The sequence below is a fragment of the Parus major genome, chromosome 2 (assembly GCF_001522545.3).
Source record: "Parus major isolate Abel chromosome 2, Parus_major1.1, whole genome shotgun sequence".
Taxonomy (NCBI): domain Eukaryota; kingdom Metazoa; phylum Chordata; class Aves; order Passeriformes; family Paridae; genus Parus; species Parus major.
In genome coordinates this window covers 5,889,396-5,905,186 of record NC_031769.1, presented here as the reverse complement: position 1 = coordinate 5,905,186, position 15,791 = coordinate 5,889,396, and the positions used below count along the sequence as shown (strand labels likewise).

The 15,791-nt window shown below is 37.9% G+C and overlaps 1 protein-coding gene and 1 long non-coding RNA gene across 6 annotated transcripts in view; one reads left to right on the top strand and one right to left on the bottom strand.

Moving 5' to 3' along the window:
• PRKAG2 (protein kinase AMP-activated non-catalytic subunit gamma 2) overlaps positions 1-14,090 on the top strand; it is a 209,367-nt gene extending 195,277 nt beyond the window's left edge. For all 5 annotated transcript variants that reach the window (XM_015653492.3, XM_015653503.3, XM_015653523.3 and 2 more), the window contains 8 exons: positions 1,348-1,393; positions 2,074-2,128; positions 4,005-4,131; positions 4,801-4,966; positions 5,295-5,332; positions 8,490-8,636; positions 10,678-10,771; positions 12,980-14,090. In XM_015653492.3, coding sequence (XP_015508978.1) covers positions 1,348-1,393; positions 2,074-2,128; positions 4,005-4,131; positions 4,801-4,966; positions 5,295-5,332; positions 8,490-8,636; positions 10,678-10,771; positions 12,980-13,011 — 705 coding nt within the window. In that variant the 3' untranslated portion in view covers positions 13,012-14,090. The remainder of the gene's footprint in view (positions 1-1,347; positions 1,394-2,073; positions 2,129-4,004; positions 4,132-4,800; positions 4,967-5,294; positions 5,333-8,489; positions 8,637-10,677; positions 10,772-12,979) is intronic.
• LOC107216418 lies at positions 13,187-14,979 on the bottom strand. Its single transcript, XR_002001226.2, has 2 exons — positions 14,531-14,979; positions 13,187-14,259 (listed from the first exon to the last, which is right to left on the bottom strand). It is a non-coding gene; the product is annotated as an uncharacterized LOC107216418 (long non-coding RNA).
• Positions 14,980-15,791: the final 812 nt, after the last annotated feature.

The following is a 15,791-nucleotide window of genomic DNA, read 5'->3' as shown; positions in this document are numbered from 1 at the left end:
GTCATTATTATTTAAGTCTTTGGATGGTAACTTACAGAGGCTTGGATGCTGTAAAAAATTATTATTCTTGGAGAGATGGTATAGAATAAACAAGTTAAACTAGCTAAATGTATGCAAATATTTTAGTTATGTGGCTGAATTGCACAGTCAGTTGGAGATCTGTTGACTTCAATTAACTGTAATTTGAAATTCCCATTGGCAGTCAGTTGATGAAATTCTCTAGCTTGCATGTTCATACAAACATTTACATCCCTTTCTTGTTCCTGTCAAATCACAATTCCCTCTCTACCAATTAAAACATATGTACTATGTTTCATAAAAAAATCAAGAACAGTTGCATGGAGCAGACATCTGATGTATTTACCTTCTTAAAGCTCATGTTACTTTTTAAAATTTATAGTGAAATTCTCATCAGATGCCAGTAGTGGTGCACTGTCCTTTCTTCATGTTAAAGAATTCTTTTTTTCTCCCTGGGGATTGACAAGGAGTGGAGGGAGGAACAAATGAAAAGTTCTTGTACACTGGTGACTTCTTTAAAATTGTTTCCATGTTGTAATGACCCTCTAAATCAATATTACTGATTTTTCCATGAGAATTTACCTTATGAGTTCTCACTCATTTACATTGTCTAAGGTCCTATTCACAGGTTCTGCTTAAGCTGGCAGCAGTAAGGAGGAATAGCTGAGGAGGGACAATATCTGACTTAAGTAACTGATGCAGTCTTCTGTAAGAAAAATAAATAAATGTTCTGTCAGGGAATGCTCTAATTTTAATAGGTGAAATTATGCAGAAAATGGAATTCTTAAAGTATTTTATTCATTCTTCCTGAAAGGATCAGAACATATAATATGAAGCACATTGCTACTCATGTGCTGGATAATACCAACCATTGAGTGATGGGGAACATCCAGGTAGTTTCTCCCTAAAGAAGTGCTCTTGCTTGGTAGTGACCAGGTAACTTTATTCTCTTAGCATTAAAAAGCCAGGTGATCAGGGTAAGCTTTTTACTGGTGTGGGTGTGTGAGCAGTCACCCAAGGGATTACCCTGGATGGTTGTTGCAAATTGTTACAAATTACTGAGGTGATGCCTTTGAGTTCAGGAAAGAGCTGGACTGCAAACCTAGACCAGCAAAGGCTTTCTTGTCCCCTGAAATGATAAATCCAGGATTGTACTCTGCATTAGGGACAGGATTGCACCCTTTCTCCTTGTTGCAAGAAATTATGGACTGTTCTTACTCTGTTTGATTTTTGGCAATGAAATAAAAGAAAATTATTCGGATTGTTACAAGTTAATGATGGATTTAAAATTAAATTACTTCAAGTTGAATTTCCATCTACTCATTGTAGGTTCAGATTTATGAATTGGAGGAGCACAAGATAGAAACCTGGAGGGGTAAGATTATTTACTACTTGGTTGATAATTTACTAGGTTCTGATGTTCTTCAGCATAGTGGATTTTGAATTCATCATAGACTTCTCTCCACGTATTCTTTAATGAAAGCAGAAATAGTAAAAGCTTCTCTTTTGGCTTCTATTTCTTATTTTTTTATCTGAAACAGCTGTGGACTGATGATCTGGGCTGTACAACACTTTGCCCCTCATTCATGGCTCTTTAAAAAAGGAAAAAAGCGACTGCAGTGAGGCAATGTGGAGTGGGAACGAATAGAGCTGTGCCCGAGTGATCTGCACAATGCAACCAGAAATTCGTGCAACATTCTGGGTGTGCACAGAGGTGCTGATTGCAGGGAGGCAGCTCTGTGTAAAAAGTAGTCTGTATCCCATGGAATGATAGGTGCAGGTATCTGTGTGCAGCAGACACTCACAGAACCAAAACGAGTAAAGGATTATTTGTTGTAATTGTAGTGACCTCTGCTGGTATCAAGCTTAATCCTGCTTTTAAATTTTATGTCTTTTTAAAGTCAAGATACAGCACTGTGCATAAATGGCAGAATGAATAGCTGTAAATTGCTGTCTGCCACTTAATTTTGTATGAATGAATTCATGAAATGCTTTCATAAAAGAGCTGATGTTTTTGTGTGAAGTGGTAACAGTCTATTAATTTTCTATCCACAGAGCTTTATTTACAAGAGACTTTTAAACCTTTAGTGAACATCTCCCCAGATGCAAGGTAGGATTTCACTGTTCAGTCTTAGCTTGAGTTACACTAGCACTGTTTCAACTCTGATTTTAAGGCCTCTTTAAGGTCTCGTCTCTATCTTAAGAAACAATTTGTATTACAAACCACAGTGCAATAAAGAAGGACTGTTTTTTAATCAAGAAGGGGTGAAAGCTTTTTTTTTTAATTGTGAGTGAAGACATTTTAGATTATCCAAAAAAGGGAATTTTTAATTAAACTTTTGTTGTTTATCAGCATAACTGTTCTGGTAAATGAGCTAGACATGGATCAAAATTAAAATGCAAAACAGGCAATAGGATGACCCTTCAAGCAAGCCTGCAGGTCATCTTTATTTTATGAAAAACAAAAAAAATAGCCCTTCAGCTGTCTTGTTCTCAACAGTCACAGTAATTGGAAACTTAAAGTCCTTTTCAAGGCAAGTAACTTTCCTTAACTAAAGACAATATCTCTGTGGTTTGTTCTGCTCTGCTGTAAGGCTCTGTATCTTAAAATATAAATGACTGTCCTTTTCTTCTTCATGGAAGTTAAAAAAAATAGTTTTTAAACTGTCATTATGCCTTATTTACTAAATAAATTGAGAGAGGGATTTAGTTGATCACTTAAATCTTGAGTGCTACGTAATTGTTGAACTGGAGGGTGAAGTTCTGGTTCTTGGTTTCAGTTTGTGGACTGGGATTATTTGTGCCCTGGCAAAGGAAGCTGGTGAAGGGAGCTCCAGTGATTACACTGAAGTAATGATATGCTGTATCCTCAGTGGAATTGCCATTTAGTCATGAATAAATCATTCAGTTCAGTCGTGAGGAATTAATTTTGAATGGTGGCAGGTTGCAAATAATATTATTAAGACAATAAAATAGCCTTAATTGTTTTCAGTCAGAGGTGCAGCACAAGAAGCCTTGCCATAAAGAAGATGCAGTAAAACTTTTATAAAAGGTTATGGCAGGTCAGCTTCAGACCTGATCCAGAGATGGGCTTGGGTTCTGTGACAGACTGCAGCACTTGGAAATTGTTAAACACTTACTCCAGGAGTGGAGTCTGCAGCAGTGGGGGAATCTTGGCTCTGTGTGCATTAAATTGGGCTATTTCATCCCTGTGATGGACTCAGAACACACACCTTGTGTATGGGAAGAAGCCTGCTTCAGCAAGGAGGTGTTTATCAGAGTTTTACCAACTTTATTACTTGCTAATTTATTGCAGTTGCTAGTCAGCTGCTTTATCATGGCCTTACTACACCAAGGGAAAAAATAAAAGTGTCACTTGCAAGAAGAGCAGACGTGCATAGGTTGGAGTGTTGCTAAATCCTTGTCTGCAGTGCATGGGAATGTTTTAGATCTCCTAAGGATCATTTTTTGCCACTCCCCAGTGATAATTCAGTGAAATCATTAGATAATTGATGTTATTTGCATATATGCATGTAGCTATAAAAATGCCCTTTGTAGACAAGGTTACAGAAGTTTGGGATTGAGATTCATTAAGTTCAAGAACTCCATTTTTTCAGTTTCTCTCTTAACAGAAAGACCCATTATGAGTGCAGGGATACTGCAAGCACAACACTTACTGGAAAAAACAATTCACACTTGTGAAGAAATATTTTTTCTTTACTTTATACCACAAAATAAACTTTCCATAAAATTTTCTTAATAGATTTAGATTTCCATGAGGATATAGTTTCTGATGTGTTGCAAAGCAAAAACCTGCAAAAGTTAATTTTAAATCCCTCAACTTCTGTTTTTTATAGCACTAAAGATAACACAAATAATTACCACATATACTTCATGTGGATTTATAGATGTGTGTATATATATCATTTGGCATTACTTGTTGTTAGCTAAAATTCATTAACAGAATAAAATGTTTTTCTCCTCAGCCTTTTTGACGCTGTATATTCATTGATCAAAAACAAAATCCACAGATTGCCAGTTATAGATCCAGTCAGTGGAAATGCACTTTATATACTTACCCATAAAAGAATCCTCAAGTTCCTCCAGCTTTTTGTAAGTATTTAAAGCTATACTGTGCTTAACTGATTTTTCCCTACAGTAGACCTCTGATAAAATTAAGTAATTAAATTCTTAGTGCAGAAATTTCATAATGGACTTCCATATTCATTGTGTCTTTCTGTATCTTTTATTTGTAACAGGGAAATTCAAGTTTGATATAAGGCCTATGTTTTACCTCTACTTTATTTCACTCCTTTAAATAAACCTTAACACTAAGGACTTGTCTATTGGAGTAATTTGCTGTTGTTTCTGGAACATCTCCTCAGCTTCAGGAGTTTGTTTACATGAAAAGAAAAATGAATTGTCTCCCAGAGATGAGATTGTCATTACTCTCTGTAGTAATGTTAGTCACAGCAATGAACAGGAGGCCAAACAAAGCAACAAGAATAAATGTTCAGATTAATGTTTTCTATCTTCTCTCTCCAGTTTTAGTGGGAATGACATAGCTTAGGATCTGCAGCTTTTAGTGATGTGTTACTACAAAAAAAAGGGAGCAAAAATCCTGGTTAATTGTCTTAATTTAGAGCTGCTTTAAACAGAAACCCCTTAAGTTGTTTGGGTTTCATATTAACCTGGTATCAGGAAACTGCAGTGACCATCACTTGGAATCTGCAGATGGATGAGTGAATGTCAATGTAAATCCATTCCTTTTGACTTCCCTAGATGTCAGAGATGCCAAAGCCTGCCTTTATGAAGAAGAATCTGGATGAACTTGGAATAGGAACTTATCACAACATTGCCTTCATCCATCCAGACACTCCTATCATTAAAGCCTTGAATATATTTGTAGAGCGAAGGATATCGGCATTACCTGTTGTGGATGAGTCAGGTGGGTACAAGAGTGGGGGAAGAGAAATGCTGCTGAGCCCTGGGCTGATGCTGAGGCAGAGGGGAAAACACAAGAAACAGTAAAAAAAAAAATCATTAAAAAAGCATGGGGGAAGAAAGGGAATTTAAAGAAATACTTATGCAAATATAGGTTGATGATCTTGGAACAATTTAATTATTTGATTGGTAGTTTGGAGCTTTTTTTTCAGTCTTTCTTTCTTGACCTGTGATTTCTTTCTGTGTAATTATAACAGATGAAAACAGGAAGCAAGAAAACTGATACTGTATTTTAAGCACTTTGTTAACTTTGGTTTTTCTTTTCTTTTTAGGAAAAGTTGTAGATATTTATTCCAAATTTGATGTAATAGTAAGTATATCTCTTAAATTCTTTTCAATATTTTATATGTAGTAAGCATTTGCAAATTAATTTGTTAATATGATAGTTTTATTTTGTTCCTTCGACTGTAGTTAATAAGTAGAATGAAAGAGATCAAATTCACCCTGCACATAATTTTTTTTATTTTTGTTACTATTTTTATTTAAGTTGTCCTTAGTATTACTATTTGCACACAGGCTTTTACTGCTCTGGATGTTACCCAAAATAAGATCTGGCTGGGCATAATCCAGAGGAGGGGATCAAAGCTGGTGAAAAGGCTGAAGGAATATCCTATGAGGAATACCTAAGGACTCTGGGTTTGTCTGGTGTGGAGAAAAGGAGGCCAAGAGTGATGGGCTCATTGCTCTTGAGGCTTCCTAAGGAGGGAAGTGGAGAATAAGGTGCTGAGCTCTTCTCCCTGGGATCCAGTGACAGGAGTATGGGAATGGTTCAAAGGCACACTGCAGGTGTTCAGATGGGGCTTTAGGAAGCATTTCTTTGCCAAGAGGTGCAGAACACTGAACAGGCTTCCCAGAGAGGTGGTCAATGCCCCCAGCCTGTCAGTGCTCATGAGGCACTTGGGCAGTGCCCTTAATAAAATGCCTCAGATTTTGCTCCTCCCTGGAGCATCAGGCTCTTGGACCAGGTGATCATTGTAGGTCTCTTACAGCTGAACTGTTCTGTTCTTGTTGGTTTCTGTTTTTGAGTGAGGACTCCCTTTTTCCAGCTGCTGCCACTCCAGTGTGTTCTTAAAGAGAATGCAGATGTCTCAGTGCAGTCTGAGAACTTTGTACAGCTTGACCTTCTCAGTGATGTAAAAACTACTTGGCCCATTCTTTTGTGTCTCTGACTCCAAAGCCTTGCATCTCTATTCCTTCTACTTTAGATCTAATCCAGGACACTGTTTCTGGATTTCCCTCGAGATTCCAGTTACGTACTCAGATTCATGCCATGATTTACCAGCCTCAGAGAGCAAGGGCTCTTCTATTCTCATGGCTTTCAGAAACTTGAAAAATACATATTTTTTTTATCCCTGACCCTTCCCAGCAGTGTGCCCCTGCTTCCTAATTGCAGCAGCTGGCAACTACATTATTTCCTAGAGATTTCACTGCCCAGGTTGCCACTGACCAGCTGCACCAGTGAAGAATCCAGATGTCTGAAACACAGCCTAGAAGGCCTTCAGTAAAATGAAGAATAGTCCCAAGTGAAAATACCTTAAGCCTATAAATCTCTGGCTGCAAACATTGTTCTTAATACTGAAAATTCTGTGATGTCACTGCTCTTTCATCAAATGCCTGTCATTTCTAGGCATTTGTCTTCATTATTTGGGATTCTCTACTGTGTAAGATCCTCTTCTGCCATAAAAGCTTGTCAGGGAACAGGCAGTAGCTGTGGAGAGAAATACCTGATGTATCAGTGACAATGAAATTTCACAGTTGGTGGATTCAGTGTTTCAGTTTATTTTGTAGCTGTGTTAGGTTTTGAGGCAGGACATGTTTCCTTCATGTCCCATTCTTCTTCAGAAAAACACTAAAAGGAGGAGGGCTCCTTATGTGTTTCACTTCTTTTCTCATTTTAAGTGATGAGGTAACATATAGAATTATTTATCTGGGAAAAATATGTATTGGGTACTGAATAAAAACCCCAAATCACAAAGGTATAATTTTTGATACATAATTGTTTGCATCCATCTAGTAACATGGGAAAGAGTTAGGGCATTTATTGATTACTTGGGATTATCCTTACATGTCCTAGTTTGCTTATTAAGTTAGGGGGAAAATATGCTGTTCTTAAAAGATAATCACCTCTGAGCTTCCAGATTTCATCAGTCTGCTTCAACCTGATCTTCAGCTTTAAAGGATGGAAAAAAAAAAAGAAAAAAATTTAATCTGTAGTATATGATCTGATCTTCCAATAAATGTAGAATTTCCAAGATGTTGATTTTTAACTTGTAACCATGTGGCTGATATCCTTGCTTGGTGGTTGAAGGCATGTCTGTGTATGCAGCTGTCTAAGTTGATAGATTTCTTTGATTTTTAGAGTTCTGAATTAATTTTCAGGTTCTAGATTGGGGAAAGCTGGGAATGAAGTGATGTATAGGAATAGCTTTATATTGCACCAGTTATTGTGTGTAGGGTGACTTCATTTTGCAGAGGTTTCTTATGTCCTCTCAATGTCCTTCATTAGGACCTGGTTAAATTAATTAACTGAAATTGTTTTTATCTTCATGATCATCTTGAATTGTCACGTTTGGTGTAATTCAATCAAAAAACTTGACCTGTGTATCTTCTAGCCAAAAATTAATTTAATTGTATTGCTTGGTCCAATGCTTTCATTAAAAGCTCTGTCATTGTTCTTCCTTCAGTGCCTCAGCAGCAGAATCAGTAGGCCAGGCTGTGCCAACACTACTAAAATACCACTGTAGTCTCACCTACAGAAAGCTTTTGCAGGTCTGGACAGAGTTCTCTCACTGCAGGCATGATCCTATCCTTAGAATGAAAGTTTAAAATGTCAGCTTTCAAATTCTTTTAATCTCTTCCCTTTAGTTGTAGGGATGGGATTTCATTGTTATTATTCTTACAGTACTTATTAAAATACACCCAGACACACAAAATGACAGCACCAGCTGAGTCCAGGAGAGGGAGTTTGAGCCCACAAATTAGAAAGGTGAAGAATGAATTTGCTCTCCACTTAGCTCTCAGTCACTAGCATCTACTCTGTGGGTGGTGTTCAGAACAGTTGGTGTCTTCCCCTGCCCTGTGAAAAACAAACAGAAAAAAAAATTGTATATTCTGTGTGGTGTGAAATCTGAGGAGTTTCACCTTTGCATTTGCTGCTCCTGGCAAAAGCAGGATGAGTGACACCAAGCCAAAGATGAGATACAAAGTAAGATTTTCACTGGCCTAATGCATATTACCAGTTTTATCAATTAACCCAGGGTGTCAGATGGTGTTTAGCATCATTGTGCTTGACAGCTCCCAGAATCTGAAGCTGAAGAGCATCTGCTTTGTTTAATATGTTACTTGGAATGGACTCAGCTTAAACCAGAAATGCCTATCTGCTTGATGCCAAAATATTTATTTTATTAATTACTTTGTTACTAAGTGTTGAGCTGTCTGATGTGGCCTGGGTTTGGTTTTTTTTGCAGAATCTTGCTGCTGAAAAAACGTATAATAACTTAGATATCACAGTGACACAAGCCCTACAGCACCGCTCTCAGTATTTTGAAGGTGTTGTAAAGTGTAGTATGCTGGAAACACTGGAGACCATTGTGGATAGAATAGTGAAGGCTGAGGTGAGTCCCTACATAATAAGTTACAATTTGTGTTATGAAACTGGTAAACAGTACAAATTTATCTTCTTTAAGTTGTTTTGATTACTTGGTGGAAGTATTTTTTAATAATTGTGTGTGTTAGGTCTCAGTCTGCTCTATAGACTCGTGTTTAAGATGCTTATAGGGATGTGCAAAATATTTTACAGTATACCTGTAATAATATTCCGTTATTTGTTCTGTTTATTTCTGTTTTATGACATTAACTAAACTGAGTGCAGTGCTTTCCCAAGTTTCTTCAAAGCCTGTCATAAGTTTTGCAAGTAAATCATTTGTTTAACTCCAGTTTATAGCTTGGCTCAGGAGATTTATTGGGTGCAACTCATTTTGATGCATGATGGAATCTTGCACTGCTCTCACAGAAATACAGTGAAACAGGGCCATAAAGTAAATTCTTGTCAAGAAGCCTTCACTAAATGCTCTTGTAAATTTTTTATGTGTGCTGTCCATTCTTTTGGTGCAGTTTATCTATTTGTTAGTACTGGGAACTTCTTACAGGCAGAGGTGAATGAGTTTGTAGGTCTTCCTCCCCTGTAAGGCTTCTCTGCAGAAGGAAATCAATATTCCCAGTTTCAGTCCTCTCTGGGGTGTGATCAGCTCCATTTAGATGCTTTAACTTCATCAATTACAAGATTTACTAATTTTTTAGGGTTGTAACCAGGCATATACTTGATATGAGGAAAACTTCCACTTTGTTAATAAGCCCTTACAACCTCATTAGGCAATTTGAACTTGTAACTTTCTGCATTTGCTTGAGCTTCCTCCTGAATTGAATAATTTTAGCATTCCTGATACACAGATTCCAAACTTAGATTATTTTATTACTATCTTAAGAAGCTTTAGACATTTGGGTTTTAAGAACAACTCCTACCCTCTCGTTCAGTCTAAACACAGTGAGATTACATGTAAAAATGAGTCAGTCAAAACTACTACAAAGCTATTTTTAGCTGCCAGACAACTGCTTGATCTTACAAGCAATTCAACAAATGAAACATTGTCCATTTTTCTTGAATTCCTTACTCAGAGAGGAATAAAATTACTAAATATGTGCATATGCTGAAATTAATAAACCTGTTTAAGATACCACCAGCAGAGTTTTATCAAAAGTAAGATATTTTCTCTCAAGTTAATTGTGAAGAAAGATAATTCATTTGGATAAATATAAACATGTAGTAGGCTCTAAACTTTGGACAGACACTTCCTGGTTCTGCAGTGGCCTTTCACAGCTTGCTCTGGCCAATAAGCCTCAGGATACAGGAGTATCCATCTAATTTCCCTACAGTTAGGACAAAAGTTTTGTGGTGTAAAATGTTGCATAGAAGAGGTTTGTAAGGATAAGGCCATTATTTGAAAATATGGTCTTACTGTTGATAAACCTTTCTTCCAAATTGTGTCCTTGTGTTTATTTGCATAGATAAATTGATTCCTTTTTCTGTCTTAAACAGTCTGTTTAAAACTAATTGTTTTAAAACCAGTCTGGCACTCACTTTTTGTTGTGTAGCCCTGTGAGAAAAAATAAGTTAAAACCAACTCAGAGATGTCAAAAGACAATAAGTTTTAGTGTTGTGCCTCTCTTCTGAGGTTAGGAAGTATTTTTCAGAAGAAATCGCTGTTTTATTACTGTGTCTAATTTTTTGGAGACCACAGGCTGAGCTGGGCAGAGGCTGTAACTTGGGGAAAAGTGTTCGATGTGAGTCACATTTTCAGAGCAGAAGTATTTTCAAGACCTAGATCTCGACTTACCTGTCACTTCATATCAGATTCTGTGGCTGTGTCAGATAGCTGTGTGCTTTTTAAACATGCGCTATTTTCATTTATGTAGGGCAAGCATGTTTGTCTTGCTGTGAGAGAATTGCTATTCCTGACATTTTGAACCATTTTGGGTTGTTTTTTCCTACTTGTCTTCATACTGCTTTACTTCAGCAGTTTTGTTTCTTTGTTTTTCTTTGCTTTTGTCTACTTTAAATTGAGTAAATATATCTCAGACTCTTCTCCCTGCTGGCAGGTTCATCGTTTGGTGGTAGTGAATGAAGCTGATAGCATTGTGGGTATCATCTCCCTTTCTGACATCCTACAAGCTCTGGTACTCACACCTGCAGGTATGGATCTGCCCTGGGGCCTTGCCATGAGGCACTGGTGGTGTGCACACCCTGCTGGATTTCAGTTATTTCAGTGATAAATGTCTGATTTTCAGCTTTTGTGACTGATTATACTTATTAAATACACAAGTCATTTCAGGAGAAAGCTGTCAGAATATTAAATGTCAATCTCCTGTTCACTGAGGAGGGCATGCAGAAGCTTCATGAATGTCCCTGCTGTTCATATGTTTTTTCTGGGGAAAAACATGTCTTGATTAATGTTTTAAGTGAGTGAAGCAGAATGTATAGACAACATCTACAATAGGGCACCTTCCCCACCTTCTGAGTTTAAGTTCCTAATTGTAACTTCACTTCAACCTCATAAATTATTTCAGTGTCACAAGAACTAAAGCAAAGCCCTGCGTTAGCTCTGTGAGGAAGGCAAAATGTCTTGAAGATTATTACCATTTTGCCTCAAAAAAAAAAAATCAGACAAATAGAGCCAGATACATAGAGACTTTTTAAGGATGTGAGCTTAACTGAAATCTCATACCTGCCCTGATAGATAGCATAATCATGTAGAAGTGTTTTTACCTCCGTAGACTTTGGAAAAAAAAAAAAAGGTAATGTACCTTGTTTAAGCAGAAATATTTCTGTTCTGAAGAGAAGTCATCAGCAATACTGCTGGAGGTGTTGTCAGTACATCTGGTTCCTTTTAATGACCTGGAAGAGCACGAGCAGAGCAAGGAACCCAGCTCTCTGTGAAAGCATGGATGAGAAATCAGCCCAGATGTCTGGGTCAAATGGAATCTTTGCCTGGAGAAAGAAGAGGGAGGTGTAAGGACAGGCAGCCTGTGCCTCTCCAGGCAGAGGAGGAAGTTTCATCCATGGCTGAAGGGTAGCCTTCTACCCTAGAATTGTCTGGATTTTAGTGCATGACTGGGTGCCCAGGAAAGCAGATTTTAATGGTAATGGTGCAAAGTTCAGACAGGAAGGATGCATTTGGATGCTGACAAACCAAGAGTTTTGTTGTACTGAAGTTACCTGGACACCTAGGTTGGAACTCTGAGCTGAGCTCAAAGTGCTCTGGAATTGTTGCAAAGGGCTGTTCCTGCTCCCACTCTGGGCCAGCAGCATGCTCTGACATCCCTGAGCTGCTGTAACTCACTGAGCTAACGGGAAACTGAGCCAGCAAAAAAGCTGCAGTTTAGTCAGCCTGGCACACTGAACCTGCCCACAGAACAGTCTGGTACTGAGGACAGGGGTTAGAGCAACAGAGAGGGCAGGGTTATACCACTGGAAAAGAGGAGGTGAGGAAAGGTGGTTTGGGGGAGCAGTTAAGCATCAGACTGCATTTCCACAGGCAGCTGACCAGTTTTAGACTAGAATTTTTCTCATGCAGGGAGAATGTCTGCGATGTAAATCTGATTTATAGAGTATGAAATGCGACTTCACTCCGAAGAACAGCAGATAAATCACGTGTCCAGTTCTCTTCATAGACTGACAAGGAAAATTTACTGACTGGCAGGAATTAAGACCAGCCTGTGTTTAGGAAAAAATTAACAGCTGTGATGTGAAAACTGGATGTATTAATGAATATTTCAGTGTTTGATTATACATTACAAGTAGCAACTCCAGGTTTCTGGGAAGAGATTCTGTAGAGTTGGATGCTGAATTCAAGCTCACCATAAGGTTCAGTCATTGCCCAGCATGTTTGAGTACCTGGAGAAGAGGTGAGATGCTACACAGTCCTGCTGGGAAGGTCTGTCAGATCCCTGCTGTAAGCAAAATCTGCCTCTGAGCCAGGAAAAATGGATCCATCAACACAATGTAGTTAAACTAAATTCTCACATAGTTCGTGCTCAAGTGGGATTCATTTTTTGGGGGCTGTTATGATGATGAAGCTTGGTTCTAAGCTGAGGGACAGGTTTGGGCTGTGGGTTTTTAACTAATTTTTTTTTGTGCTGGGAGAATCTTCAAAGGCACTTGGAGTAACTTCCCAGAAGGGTTACTTAGACTTAGCAATGAAACTAAAGCTGTGATGGTCTGGAGCCTCCCTCGCTGTGTCTCACATTGGCATTTAGCAGTCCTGCAGTTTATTCTTTATAAATGTTGTATTCAGTAGTCTGATTCTGGTAATGTGATAGGGAAAGTTGCAGCAATTGGAATGAGCTTCTCCAGTTTTGTGTGCCTAAGGAAATGACAGCTGCTTTCCTCTTCTGTTCCCAGGTGCCAAACAAAAGGAGAACGAGAGCGAATGACTGCTGGGAATGTACACATTTGTAGAAGAACTTGAACAGAGTTTCTGGGTCGTTTGTCTCAAGAGCAGTGACTGCAATGGAACAGAGCAGGATGGTTGAGAATGTGTTTTGGGACTTAGTGATGGATGATGAGTCTCTTCCCCCCAGTGATGTCGCAAAAAAAGCAGCATGACAAAAGCTTATGTTAAAATGTAGGCTCATATTTCAAAATGTCTTCAAAACATTTGCTGGAAGACTTCACATGATGTCCTTCATTAAAATGCACTGTATTCTGAAACTTTTTCATTTTGTATTTGACAGAAGTCACTGGTCAGCAATGGATATATGTGACATAAGGCAAGTGTATGGCATATTCATATCATAGTGCCTTATGTCAAAATACAGCAATATGTCATCACTGTTGCCCATCACTGTCAAAGGAAGTGTTGTGCTAAACGAGACACTGTATTTGAATGTGAAAGTCTTTAAACCTAAAACCAAATCAGTTTCAGTTCTCATTAGATTTGTCATAAAAGCTGTAATTTGGGTATTGGTAGACTTCTTTAAAACTTCAATGACAGTTTTGTGTTCAATGTTGCATTCTGAACTGAAGTGTAAAACAAGACTGATTTAAAAACAGCTTTATTTATTTTTACTTTCATGACAATTTTTTACACATCTTTGGTGGATAGCTAAAATTTCACCATATCCATTAATAAACTGTTGATTGTTATACAAACAAGTGGGAGATTTTTCTCATTATTTAAAACTTTGGAGTTGCAGAAGCTGTGCCCTGTTCACCAGTCTTTGTTACTTGAGCTGAAGATTTCGGAAGCGTGGATGGAAAGTGCTCTGTCATACACAGGCACCACGGAGGAAATGAGGTGCCAGAGGACAATATTTTCACCTGTATTAAAGTGTAAAATGATGTTTGTACAACGAAAACCCAAAACTTTTTATTGTATATGATTTGTACAGAAGCGGAGGAGTGAGGAAAGCTGTGGGATATTTGCTAATGTAAATGTACTGTAAAGTTTGAAGATGAGACTTTTATAATTGTAGATTCTTGTAGATGGAAGAAATTAAACCCTACAACATCAGTTTGGTTTTAGCAGTTCGTGCCAAGTTCTTTCGCATGTATGAATGTACATGCATTGGGATTAGTGCAAACCAGGAGCATTCTTACTTTCTTTCAAATTTAAAGGTGGCTTATGTTGATGGAATACTGCAGTAGGACTTCGGTACTGTGTTCCCAGCCTGAATACTGCACTGGAAAAATGCAGGAGAGGGATACATTATTTTTTCATTTATAAACGTGGAGGTTAAAGGTGAACAGTTTTCAGTTTGCTTATGAAATGTAAATATAATTGTAATAATAGTAATGAAAAACTTTCTTCAAAATTTTTCCCCTTTCTACAAGAATTTAAATTTTGAACTAAATGTGTAAAAACTTCCTTCTTACAGGTATCTTTCATGACTAAAAGTATTCCTGTAATACAAGATGGAAACTGTTCACTTAGACTTTCTTCCACTTTCTTACCTCGTGAAAAACATTGTCAAGTCTTCTCCAGCTCCTTTTCTGACCGGGTAAATATTGACTCTGTTCCCTGCAATTCCTGGTGATATTGAACTGGAGCACTGTCCCAAGTGCAACAGCCTGGTGCTGGTTGCTGCCATCAGCCCAGCTCTGATAATCCTCGTGTGGGAGATGGAGTGATTTAAACTAAAAATAGTGGCTCTCATTCTTCATAGGGTGCATGGAGGGGAGAATTTGGGGTAGGTAACTGGTTAAGGGTAAGTGGGCACTAGTGCTGCCTGCAAATGCCACACAAATCACATAGATGCAGCTCTGTGAAAGGCAGGATTCTGCTCCAGCACAGGCACTGCAGCCTTCTCTGGGAGATGGGGTGGCAGGGAGGTGTCCAAATGCATGGTGAGATCTCTCTATCACCCGGCTGCATGAGCACATTCTTCAGCCCTCTGGTCAAGGTATTTTTAAAGATAAGGGTTGAACCACTGATAATTTATATATATATATAATATATATATAATATAAATAATATAACAAATATATAAATATATTAATTATATTAGTAAAAGATAAAATAATTATTTTAATATATTTATATAAAAATATAAATTTATTATATTATTAACTATAATAAATGTATATAAATAGATAAATAATCTATTATTTTTATATATGTATATTTTATATAGAGGGACAAATTTTTCTGTCCCTGTTCATGCAGATGCTTTGGGCTTGCCTTCTTGCTGCAGTGTGCAGAAAGCCAGAATGAATTTGCAGTTTTCAGATAGCCACGTACAAGCTTCCCATTTTCACATTATTATAACTGCTATTACCATGTGCACAGGACTACCAAAATTTTGGAGAACAGTGTCTTCAGTGGTACAAAACTGTCTTTAGAGAATTTCCACCCTTTCTTTCTGGAATTCAGCTCTGAAGTCTGCATTTGTGAGTGGCAGAACCATGATGTGACCCCACCAGCACGAATAAACAGCAATGCCATAAAAATACACTCTGCTTGTGCTGGCACAAGTGCCAGTGCTGATGAAGTTAACAAAACTAAAGAAATTGTGTTGTTTTTAATACAGATCCGTTTTCTACAGAGCTAGAAAAATGCTCATTCCAGCATAAGGGAGGGACAGGAGTAAGTAAATGAGGGTAGAGAGAGGAGGGGTGACTCAGCAGGGCTGCTGCATGTTCCAGATTAAAGGGACAGTGTAATAAAGCTTCAGTCTAGGGCTCTTCACGTAGCTCATTAGAGGTCTCAGCCATG